The sequence below is a fragment of the Phyllostomus hastatus genome, unplaced genomic scaffold (assembly GCF_019186645.2).
Source record: "Phyllostomus hastatus isolate PE091 unplaced genomic scaffold, TTU_PhHast_1.1 phas_scaffold_129, whole genome shotgun sequence".
NCBI classification, from domain to species: Eukaryota; Metazoa; Chordata; class Mammalia; order Chiroptera; family Phyllostomidae; genus Phyllostomus; species Phyllostomus hastatus.
In genome coordinates this window covers 28,175,482-28,188,269 of record NW_025334009.1, presented here as the reverse complement: position 1 = coordinate 28,188,269, position 12,788 = coordinate 28,175,482, and the positions used below count along the sequence as shown (strand labels likewise).

Here is a 12,788-nt window from a genome sequence, read left to right as displayed (position 1 = left end):
ATTTTTGTGAGCATCAGCGGAAGTCCCTAGACTAGTTACCAAGGTGCCCTATCGGTTACAGATGAGGAAACCGAGGGGCCATTAGGGGTTGAAGGTCACTGAGAGAGCTGAGACTATAACCTGACTCTTCTAATGCTAAGAGTCCAATGTTACTTCCAGTGAACTAGGTTTTTATATGGGCTGCTATAAGGAACCATCAAGATAATGAATAAGACACCGAAATGATAAATGTGATACTTTCAGAAGCACCTGGATGTGGGTGCAGAACCACTTGAAGGCAGATGGCCTGGGGCAGGTTGGACAGTTAAGGTATGAGGAATCTGTCATATACACTCTTCACAGACATTTTTGGAGTGAATGCGTGACAGCCTGGTGGCATAAGAAGAGAAGGTTTAGCAATACGTGCAAACCCCAGAAATTAGCTGAACTCCAAATGTGGAGACCGGGAAAGCAGTGGCAACATTCACTCCAATCTATTTGTTCATGGGGATTTTTACGCTCTCGCTATCTAGAAGTCTGATCTCTCTCACAAGAACATCAATCTTTAGAAAATGAGTAAGTGAAAGATACAGAATTTAAAATTAAGTTCACTGCTCTCACAGGCACCACATACCTCCTTTCATCTATAACCACAGTCAGGGGTGAAGGAGACACCACACCAGCAAAGAAAACCATGCTATTCACGTTCCATAGACCCTGAAGCCTCCGCGCCTTGCACACCGTCTGTATGGGCTTCTGAAACTCAAACCCCAACATGTGCCCCAGATTGCCTCCGTCAACGCCATCAGGAATGGACTAAGTCAATCAACGAGCTTCTCCCGGTCCCCAAGAACAGCCATCATGCCTAAATGTCAGTGCAAACACAATGTCTGCACACCCTCCCACATTTTTACTCTTCTATTTCTTATTAAATTCCAGACTAAATACCGTGAACTCAAATTCCCCAAAGCCGAAATTATCTATCTGCACCAAACATGGCTCCACTGGTCATGGAGATTACATTCTTTTGAGCCTGGAACACCCTGTTTTCATGACTTGAGTTTATCTTATCTATACTGGTCTCTCCCCTCTGTCCCCCAGCTCCCCTCTTCTCTTGGCACACTTTTTATGCAATGGAAAGTTTAGTTATCTTTGTTATGTTCTTCCCTCTTTGTTAGGAAAAAAAATTGTTACATTGGTAACTGCTTCTTTAGCATAGCATTGCTATCTTTCTCTTCACTCAAATATTTATATTCTCAAAACGTTTGAACATGATAAATACCATATCTCTGAATTCTCATTTGTTGCTCTGTTGTGTATAGGAGCTTGTATTGGATAAACATTCGATAAGAATCACTTTATTACCTTGTTTGGAAACCATAATGACTTTATATACTTCCTTCTCCTGCTCTGTATTGTTCAGCTACTTTACTGATGGGTAACTCTGACAGCAGGTAGTCAAGTTAAAGGCACAGGGATGAAATAGCCAATTCGTCTTGCCACGTGTGCCCACCTCCCACAAAGCTTGTGGCAGCCACATAAAATGAGGTGGGTGGATGGGACTCATGGCCGGCTTCGGTTCTCTGAGATCACAGATTCCTCCCTCTACACAGACAGTCGGGGCGCAGCCATGCTGCACTCCCTGCCGCAGAAAACGCGGACAAGATGGTTCAAGAATTCTTACTTTTTACTTGAACACACATTTTGTGTCTCCAAAAAACATCCTTTGGAAAGCAGAATTACAACAGATGTATTATTCATATGGCATTGATGACTGTGTCCATTTTTTACAATTTAGTTGTTTTGGCTCTGGTGTGTCAGCGCTTTCAAGTCTGGCGCTTTCAAGTCTGGCACAAGTGCCTGCCTGCCTGAACGAAGCAATAAGCAGGTGGCTCTCTGTCTTTTATTGCCTCTGAGCAGATCTCAGTGCCCACAAAGATGCTGCCCACCAATCTCACCCTCACGGGCCATCTGTGTCCTTGGTTGACTGTGCTTTGGTCCAGTTTTTCTTTTTCCATCTGGTAAGAAGCAGCTTCTACCTGTATTCCTTAAAATCTCACAGCAGAATGATCTAATTCTCACACAGGTCATTCTCAGGACTCAGCAAGTCGTCGCCAACTCCTGCAATTCTGCGTGCTCAGTTCTGCCTCACTTCCCTTGGAAGGCTCCGGCAGGTAGTTTCAGAAGCAGCTGTGCAGCTTGTAACCTTTCATTATAGTCTTGGGTCACTTAGAGAAGGTCTGGGGTGTCCCAGCCTAAGATGCATCAGGCAGTTCACTGACAGAGGTATGGGCTTCGTGTCAATTTCTGATACCGCAGTCAGTTCCTAACTTTCACCATTCTGGATACACAGGGGAAGCTGAGCCTCCAGGTGTATGGCAATGTGGAGAGGGGGAAAGGAACTTCTCGTCCAATCCCCTCCCCCACTCGTTACTCTTCAAACAATGCAAGGAGGGAGTCTTTTCCAAAATGCCTTTTAATTTGTATAAGCTGACTACGGAGACTGTTCCCACACTTACAGCCCTGCGGCATATAGCATGGAGCCCAACGCAAATGCGATCGCAAAGCCCTTGTCCGCACTTCCAGGCACCTGCAGCAGGGGGAGCCCCGCTCTCAGTGGACTGACTGTCCGGGTTCATTTTAGGCCTGACTTCAGGCAGCCTTTGCTGCTGGACAGTTCCCTGCCTCCCAGCAAGGTTGGGAGCGCCGCTCCACGCAGAAGCTTCGGGGAGCTTCTTGGAGCGGGGGTTTCTTGGAGCAGGGGCTTTGGGACTGGGGGGGCCTCTGGCCCTGATCACCACGCAGAAATGCACGCGGCACAACAAAAGTGGGCACAGTGTCAAAGACATTTATTTGCTTAGGTATGATTCCCAGAGGCTGGTGCACGTTTGATTTCAGGGCTATGTGAGCAGGCGTGTGTGTTGTTAGTACAGCACGGTTTACCACAGAAACAAAGAAACTCTCTTGTAACTACCTGATTTAAATTATTTCTAATTTAAAAAATGTAAGTAGTATTCATACAGGCAAAAGATATGATATAAGTTTATTATTGTTTTAAAAGAACTAACTTTTGCTTTTATTGATACTTTTTAACATAATTAAACCTACTAAGTTCTACTTTATTCCTATCTTTGGGTACAATCCATTTTTTCTTCTGTAACATCTTATGAGCCGTGTTTAACTCACTAACTTTTAGACTTAACAAATTGCCCTAACATAATGATTAAGACTATAAACTTCCCTAAATTACAAATTCTGACATATCCCATACGTTTTGACATATGACATTTTGATTATTATACAGTGTTAAGTATGCTTACATTTTCAGTATGATTTTTTGTCCTATTATTTAGACTGTGATTTTAATTTAAAAATGTATGGGCTGTAAAAACATTGTTTTTATTACTTTCTATCTTAGTTGCACTGTGTGTGATCAGACTATTTGAGGTGATGGCACTGGTTAGTGCAGGCGTGTTGATGCTTGCTAAGTTACAAACGGCACGCACAGTGAACACCTGTGAACTCTTCACCTCGACTCAACAGCTGTTAGTGCTCCATGTCTCCTTCAGACGAATGCCTCATTTTCCCGTGCGGGGTTCTAAATGAGCCTATTAAATCAATTTTGTTACTTCTGATTAATTCTTTTACTTCGGTACAAATTTTTGTCTTCTTTACCTACCAATATTCGAATGGGTATACTGAAATCTCCAACTCTGATGACAGTTCTGTGGCAATTTCTTCGTGTAGTGTTTCAATTTCCACTTTGTATATTTTTAGATTTTATTACCCTCCTATAAATTGAGTTGTATCCTCTTCATGATTGAACACTCTGTCATCATGTAGTAACCCTCTTTATTCCCACAACATGGTTTTGTTTAAAAGTTTATTTTATTCCATTTCTAAAATGTTTGCCTGTAATATTTTCCCTGTAATGTTACTTTGAACTTTTACATTTCTTATTTTGTAGCTGTGTCTAGTTGAAAGCAGTTATAGCTAGATTTTATTTTTTTTTCTTAAATCCATCAATCTCTGATTGTAACTGGCATATTTGGTTTATGTATTTTTCTCTCACTGTCTTACTTTTTGCCCTCTAGTTATTCTTTTTCCCCTTTCCTGCCTTAAAAAAATTTATATGAGAGAGAGAGGGGGGTAGGGAAGGATGGGAGAGAGAGAAAAATTGATTTGTTGTTTCACTTAATTACGTATTTATTGGTTACTCTTGCATGTGCCCCGTCCAGAGACTGAACCCACAACCTTGGCGTATTGGGATGACACCTTAACCAACTGAGAACCAGACCAGGACCATTTCCTGCCTTTTTGTTAAAACTATATATTATGTTGTTTGTTTTTAATAACAAAAGATGATTTTATTGTTTAGGTAATTAACATAAATGAGTATTTACTAACATATATAGTCTTAGTATAAATGTTTTTTTCCTGTTAAAATCACCTGGTGCCAAAAGTTTTATTTCCATTTCTTTAACAAGTATAGCCATGTTGTAACCCCACAAATTAGATATTGCCGTTATTTAAAAATACACTGATTTAGACTTATTTAAATACTGACAAATTTTTATCACTCTTCTCGCATCGCAAGTCTTTCCTTCTGTGGTCATTTTTATTTTCCTCCAAGTACATACCTTTAGAAGTTCCTTTAGCAAACATCTTTTTGTGACAAGCTACTGTTTTTGGTTTACCCAAGTTGTCTTTGCATTACCAGTTTTTCTAAGTTGACAACAGTTTTCTCCCACTACCTTAGAGCCTCTCAGTATTGTGACTTCCACTAGTGCTCCCGGTAATTCAGCTGTCAGCCTAATTACAGTTTCTTTGCAGGTGACCTTCCCAGCTGCCACAAGTTCTCTTAGTCATGGTGTTCTGCATCCCCTACACTGTGCCTGTTATTCTCATTTTCTTTATCCTGCCTGTTATATCTTGTCTTTTCTTCAACTTTTAATTTATATCTTTCATAAATTCACAAAAGTGATCATCTCTTTGCCTTTCAATATTCTCTCATTTATTATTGTATTTTATCTTTTTAGAATTCCAATTAGATAGGTTCAAGGGAGTCCAACCTATGGCCCACGGGCCACATGCTGCAGTAAGGATGGATGTGAATGTGGCCCAACACAAAATCGTAAATTTACTTAAAACATTATGAAATTTTTCTGTGTGATTATGTGTCTCAATGTATTTAATGTGTGGCCCAAGACAACTCTTCATCCAGGGTGGCACAGAGATACCAAAGGGTTGGACACCCCTGGTAAATCTTTCCACTACCTTTCTGTAAAATTCTTATGTTTATCTTCTCTGAATTCTGAATAATTTCTTCACTTTTCAGTCCATTGTTCTTCAGATGTGCCTAATACTCTCTTTAACCCATTCATTGAACTTTACAAGCTTTGTTTTTATTTTGAAAAGTGTCAAGTTCACAGAACATTGTAAAGAACAGGGCCGTGAATAAATATCTGTATACCTTTCACCTAGATGACTCTTCAACTGTTACCATCTTGCTACTGTGTATACACACGCACACACATCTACACACACCCCTCCATAACACATGCCTCTTCACACACATGTGTACATGCATGTACCTGCATGCACACACGTATCTGTGTATGCATTGTGCACACACACATATGCACACACATGCACACACACACTATCCTGCTTCCCCTTAGGACAACCACCTGGCGACAGGCTGCACCACCACACACATTACCCTCAAATACTTGAGCACCCCACTCTGAAGAACAAAGACGTTTCTGCACTATTGTGATACCATGATCACATGCATACAGTGAAATCCCTGTGAATCATTAATATCATCCAGCATATTGTTCACACTCACACTTCCCCAACTTCCCCCCAAATGTCAATTATATAAGCTTTCTTTCTGAACTAGGATCAAGTCAAGATTTACGCTGTCACATTCGGCTATTACGGCACTTTAGTCTCACCCGCTTTGGAACGGTGCCCCACATCTCTCCGCAGTTCATGCCATTGAAACCTATGAAGCACATAGGCCAGCTGTTCTGAAGACTATCCCACAGTCTGGAAGTGCCTGAGAGTTTCCTCATTGTTAGACTTGGGCCAAACATTTCCAGCATGGATCTCACTTAGAGGGCACACAATACCAGATCTTGGTTAAAGGGTGCTGACTGATCTTACCACATGCAGGCACAGCTCCCTCTTTGTAATGAATAAGTCGGCAATGTGAGTGGTTCTGTGGTTCTGTGTAAATAGCATGCTTCCCAGCAGCCTCTTACCCTGAGGTTTCAGCATTCCTTGGTCCTTGTTGACTCAGTTATTACATTTGGGATTACAAATAGGTGGTTTTCTAATTCTACCATTTCTTCTACATTTATTAGCTAGCATACTTCTATATTTAAAAAAAGAGCTTCCCCCCCCCTCCCTTTTTGGGTCTCTCTATAGACTTATGGGTTTTAAAAAAAATCAATGTATTTTAATCCATTACCACCATTATTCTATTTGATGTTTGAATTGTCCCAAATTTGGGCCAGTGAGAATCCTTTCAAGATAGTCCTTTGTCCTTTTGATATGATGTTTTTTACTACTTTCTGGCTTAATAAATATTCCAGGCTCACACTGTACTTTCCCCGCTACAGCCTAGAAATAGCTATCTCTCCACGAAACCCTGGTTCCTTTTACTGGGGAGTGATACTTAGAAACCAAGATCTGGTCCTTAGATATGCTCATTGCTACTGGGGAGTCCCCTCGATTGTTCTACTTCAAAAATTAGGCTTTCCACTTTAAAACACTATACTTCTTGTTTTTCAAATCAACTGGTCACTTTTGATTACCTCTTATTCCCTCAAATACTACTTTCATATGGTTTATGAATAGATTTTATCCAAGTAGGATGGAGGAAGAGGAAAAAGAGGAGGGGGAGGAAATGATGGACAGGCAGGAGGAAGAAGGGGATGCACTGGTTTATCAAGTAATGCCAAGCAGATAATACCTTCGCAACTGCTGCTGTGCGGGCTGCCGCGGATTTGCAGAGCTGAGCCTGTTGCACTTTGTTTTGAAGTTTATTGGTGGGTATTTGTTGATTGCACCTAGGAAGAGAACAATTTGCGTTGAGTCAGTCCCTTATTCATGGCTATTAACATCACAGCAAAATGCCCTGTACGCAAAGTGTCCCTTCACTGTTTTCAACAGCCATCAAAGGAAGAGACCAGCTAGGTGGTTATATGAGAAGAGAGATTTCTCAGAGGAATCTCTAAATCCATGTTTTAAAAATTACACCTCTGCCAAATTTATAGGCGGAAAATTCAACCTGCTTTTCAATAAGATGCCCCTTAGCTTCTAAAGTTGGTCAAAATTAGAGGATTTATCATGAGCCAGTCCTGAATCTGGCCTCCAACTGATGTGAATTAATCAGAAGTTACTTTTATTTGTTCCTTTGAAATATCAAAAATGTAAAGGGAAACAATATTACCTTGATGGTCTCTTTCATTAACAACAACAGAAACAATAGCACCATCTTGGGTTTAATTCATTTAGTGGCTCATTTCATCTGGAAGCATATTAATTTTTCATGATAATATAGCATGCCTCTTACTACACCAGTGAGACATTTAAAAGCCATATTTATGGGAAACTTTAAAAAATGTATTATTTATTTCCTTGAAGCATTAAACTGAACAGACTTGTTAATTAAACACAGTTACATCTCTTCCTGGCGACCCGGGCGGTGGCCAGCCTGTCCTGGGCTGTGAGACAGCGCAGTTGCAGACTGCACTGCATGCTTTGCGACCGAATGGCTCACGACCGTGATGCTTCCCAGACTGTGCGTCTGAATTTTAACTTTTTACCTGTCTCAACTGCAAGCGTCAGGTTGTCGATCAGTCATTTTGTTTTTCTTAGAAAATATGTCGATGCTGATGTGGGCTGTGCTCGACAGCCAACTCTGCCACAGCAGTGCATTAAAGAAGAGTCCCAGCTTAGGGAGGTGGCCTGGGGTCCAGGAGGGCGCTCACACCCAACAACTGCATGTTCATGTTGAATGGGTGGGTGTGAGTCTAGGGGTCGGCTGTGGGGTTAGGCAGGCAGGCTCGCACATGGTTTTGTTAATGCTCTTCTCAGCTTCCTGTACTTTCACAGCCACAGTTTCAAGATTGAGGATTTCTAGGTATTGAATTTCCAGAAAAGTGGTGTATAACTCTGTCATGGTTACCAATTTCCAAAAAGCACTTTCTGTCTCTTTCGTCCACCCCAAGTCACTCTTAAAACATCTCTCCCCCTTCCTCTGGGTGGTGGCGGGGCACCTTTTCTCTAATCATATACAGGCATACCTCACTTGCTGTGCTTCACAGATGTCGTGTATTTTACAAATTGAAGGCAAGACCTTCCTCTGGCAATAAGATTATGGTCTGCTTTACTGCAATAAATATAAACACACCTTTATTGCAGTAGTCTGGAACCAAGCTGGCAATATCTCCGAGCCATGCCTGCAGTGTGACTGATCACCATGAAACACCACTAAGAAATTTGGGGGTGGGGGTGGGAGAAGGAAATTCCACCTTAAACTTTCAGGGTTTTGCCTCATAAGGAGTGTTTCTTTACAAGTTTCTCAGAGTCCCTCAAGATGCTTTTTTGTTTTACCCTTACAAATGCCTTCTGATTGCTTCCTTCAGAATGGCCCTTAGCTGCCACTTTTTCCTAGCTCCTAGTTTTGGTTCCCGTTCCAGAACACACCCACACACATTGCATTCTGGGAGCTCACTGCTCCTGTATCAATCCGTGCCTCTCACCCCAAATGCGCATGGGAATCACCCGAGGATCTTGATAAAATGCAGATTCTGGTTCAACCCGTCTGGGGTGGGGCCTGAGGTTGTGGGTTTTCCACAAGCTCCCAGAGGATGCCAATACCATTGGTCCTGGACTCCTGCTTGCAGTAGCAGAGTCCCGCCAGCCATTCCCCTCAGACCTCACCTGCCCTGACTAGTCGGTATCTTTGCAGCCTTAGCTGCTCCTAAGTCTGACAAGTTTGAGACAATCTGATGCCTGGGTGTTCACTTCTATTTATCTGAACCCCAAGGGTTCATGTATCATGAACACATGCAGAAATTCAACCGAGTGCTTTACAACCTCCAGAATCACCTGGTATCAGGCCAGGGCTTCTTGTGATGCACCCCGTTGCATTCAAAATGAACTGCATCCTTTCAAGGTCATGTCAAGAAACATAGCCAAGCTTTAAAAAAAATTTTTTATGGGCATCACTAATTACACTAATTACTGGCATCAGAAGAAAGTCATTAACAAGGCTGAAAAAGTTTTGCAAGTAGCTGTCTTTCATTCTGACAGGTAAAATGGTATCTCCTAATGCTTCATTCAACCTTTGCCTTTTGATCTTGTAAAAGCAAAGCCCAGAACTGTTGATTTTTTTCTCTGGCTCTCTTTCTGGATGTGTTAACGAATGAAACGTTCCATCAAAGGGCAGCGTGCTAATGTGACATGGCAAGGGCTTCTACTTCGTAGCTCAAGTCCAGGCTGAGACTTCACACCCCCAGACTGGCTGTTGCCTGCACTCAGACATGTGAGCAGCTGCTTGTTTTGTGTTGATTGCTTCTCCATAGCAACCAGAGACATAAAAAAAGATAAGCCAGAATACTAAGTGCTTAGGAAGCAGAGACTTCCTCCCTCCACCATTCATCACTACGTGTTTTCCTTTCTGACCCTGCAGTGCCCTTGAAGACACACAAGAGGCCTCCAAGCATCTATGTCAACCCTTCATTCGGGAACACTGAGCATGCTCTAAATGTGCAAGAAAAAACAGTTTTTTATGACTTACGCCTGATTGAGTTTATAAAAGACTTCCCAAACTTCACACCGTATCCGTGGTCAGGTCTATGAATTCGACCGAGCTGGACCAAGTGGTGCTCCAGGGGATGGCTGGCTAGATCTTCCAGTTCCTTGTCATTCCAAGTAGGGCCAAAGGAAAATACAAACAGGGCATACCCCTGGCATTTGGCTTTCAAAGATTCTTCCTTTAAGGTTTCTCTGTCCAAGTAACTGGTTTCCCCAGCTGATATCACAAATATGACTCTGTTTTTTCTCAGATTTGGGGCACTCAAAAAGATATTGTCCAGGGTCCACTGTAAGGCATGACCGATAAAAGCGTCTCCATTTAGCTGTTGGACGGATTCTTCCACGTGCCGCTTCATGCGGCGCCTGCTGCTGTAGGTGGTAAGGTTGAACTCGGTTCTCACGGGACTCTTCTGTGTGTTGGGTAGGAAGCTGGGCGGAGCATGGCTTAACAGGGCCACCCTGTCTCCAATGACAGAGGTCTCAGGCTCTGGGGTGATTTCAAAGTGATCTAACAGTGCTCCCAGGAAGTCTCTTATGCCTTCGAATTCGGCACTTCCCACATGCCGGGAGCCATCCAGGAGGAAAGCCGCGTCTATGTAAGACCGCGCGGGGGGCGGTTTGGCTTCATCGCAGGCAGCGTCTGGCCGGCACACATCTGTAGAACAAGGGTAACTCAGGGTTACTAAGCGGAAGGTGACAGAAGAAGAGAAACAGCATCCCAGGTATTTCAACATTTGGAAACTGCACAGTCTTTGATCTTAAAATAGTTCCTCAATGACTTTGATATCAACACCAGGAAGATTTCCCAGTCCACGGTTTGCATCTATTACAAATTTTATACCCAGCTTTCATGTGCATTCACTAACACTCTCTGACTTTTAAAACTCAAGCTGCTTTCAACAGAAGCTTCTTCTCAGCTGTTTTATTTTTTAAGTTTATAAAGATCGAAGTGGACACTTTATCTCATGCTTGAGAGGGTATATTGTCTCGTGACATAGAAGCTGATAATCTCTCTAGTTGACAATAAACAGGTTAAAGCAATGAACTTTATTATTATGCCCACACTGTTCTATGAAAAGTATTCTGCTTAAGAAGTCAGAGTGAAGAAAGCATGAGTCTTATTTCAGTTTGAACAAAGGGTTATAATTCAGTGTCTGTCTGTCTCTGCACATGAAGGACAAAGCTACTGTTTATGTTTGTTGTCCCCACAGTGATTATTAGTTGAAAGCTCAATATTTGTTTACTAAATAAATGAATATACATACTGCATATTAAAGGGCTTTCAGAGCATGAGGCCATTTTAATAAATATGTATATCTCATTTGGCAAAAAATGTGTAGTCATAAAAACAGTAAATTGCATTGACTCTGACCACATGCATATTCAGAGAAATTAAAAAAAAGAAAGGTCTTAAAGGTCACCTAATCTTCTAATTTTACAGATGACACCAAGGGTAGGACAGTAAAATAATTTTGTCCAAGGATACAGCAGTATTTCTGGAAGTTTCTGCATATGAAGTCCATGTTCTACGGCTAGAGACAAGGCCATGTGGTACAGTGGTGGGAGGCTCCTTGGCTTGAGCACTGAGATGCCCAGGCTTTGGCCTCACTGTTCCCAGCAACGTGCTCTGTACATTTACCCAAGTCACCGCCGGGCCTCAGCTCTGCCCAGTTCCTGTGCACAGTCAGGCGGCTGGATCGGATTCACCAGGGGAGCCCTTCCGGGACTGACACTCCGTTTAATCCTGGGTGTTCAGTAATAGTTAGTGGTTAAGGATGAGAATGGCCTCTCTAACACCTCAGAGAAGACAGAGATGGGATAACATGTGTGTGGACAGCTGGTACTTAGACAGGGGCCCGAGCTGCAAATAAAGGCTATTAGAGGAAAGGGTGGTATCCAGAATGCAGATCCTAGGGGATGCAGCCAGCCTCCCAATCTCATTCTTGTTCATGGACTCGATATGGCTGTGGACAAGTTACAGTTCCCTTACTAAAACCTAGTAAAATTTTATGACCATATTTAATGGTCAGATGACAGAACAGTCATCTGTGTGCAAGGCAGTTTCTGGAATCAGGGACAGCAGGCTGCCCATTTGCTCAATTTTGTGGAGTTTTTTAATTGTTGGAAACGGCAGCCAAAATATCTTCCCTTATATGCCTCTGGGACAAAACAAGGGCTTAAGCCAAGAAATGAAGCCAAAATCTATCCCCAGCCACACATGTGCAACTCCTGACAGTGCAACATACCAGTGCCCTGCTGTCACGGACAAGGGTGGGAGCCAGCTGAGAACCCAGAGGCTGGGCTGTAGCGTTAAGTGCTACAGTGTAGTTGGCACTTTAAGTGCTTTGAGTAAGAATGCCAGTGCTTAAAGCTCTGTGCAATTGAGAGGGGTTGGGAGGGAGAGAGAGAAAAGGCAATATCAAGGTAGGGAAGGAAGGAAAGAGAGAGGGAAGCAGGGTGAAGAGAGGATTAGTAGAAGAAATCCTACTTTTCCCTCAGAGCTCCCACCGCCCTGTGAGGTCAGTTCAATGGCAAACATTAGCAACTCATGGATACACACGGAGGAGCAGGAGAGGAATCAGGCATGTCTTCAAGGCCAAGGCCAATTTTAAGAAGCAGAATAATGTGACCTGTGTTACTCATAAATGGCAGGATTTTTAAAGCTGGTGTTCTTGGGTGTGATCTGGCTGGAAGGCTCTGAGCAAATAATTTCATCTTTCTAAGCCTCATTTTCCTCATCTGTAAAATGGAGCTATTAATAGTTCAAGTGTTTGGATTATAGTGATCCAATGCAGACAATGAGAAAAGTGCTTGGAACACAATAAACACAATAGCATAAGTATTAACTATCATCATCACCAGCACCAGTGTCACGTAAAACGAGTAGAACAGTGCACGGTTTCTAATAAATGCTCCATAACTGAGCTATCACACCCACCAGTAATCTCAGTGGCTTTTACTCATTTCCTAATTAC

The 12,788-nt window shown here is 42.5% G+C and overlaps 1 protein-coding gene across 2 annotated transcripts in view; it reads right to left on the bottom strand.

The window, feature by feature from the left end:
• Positions 1-12,788, bottom strand: part of COL6A6 (collagen type VI alpha 6 chain) — a 143,837-nt gene that overhangs the window by 3,853 nt on the left and 127,196 nt on the right. Inside the window, exons 36-37 of one of the 2 annotated variants that reach the window (XM_045857311.1) lie at positions 9,797-10,468; positions 6,962-7,058 (exon numbers count right to left, since the gene is read on the bottom strand). In XM_045857311.1, the coding sequence (XP_045713267.1) occupies positions 6,962-7,058; positions 9,797-10,468 (769 nt within the window). Of the gene's footprint in view, positions 1-6,961; positions 7,059-9,796; positions 10,469-12,788 lie in introns of those variants that run through there. The other variant, XR_006787811.1, reaches the window with a different exon arrangement.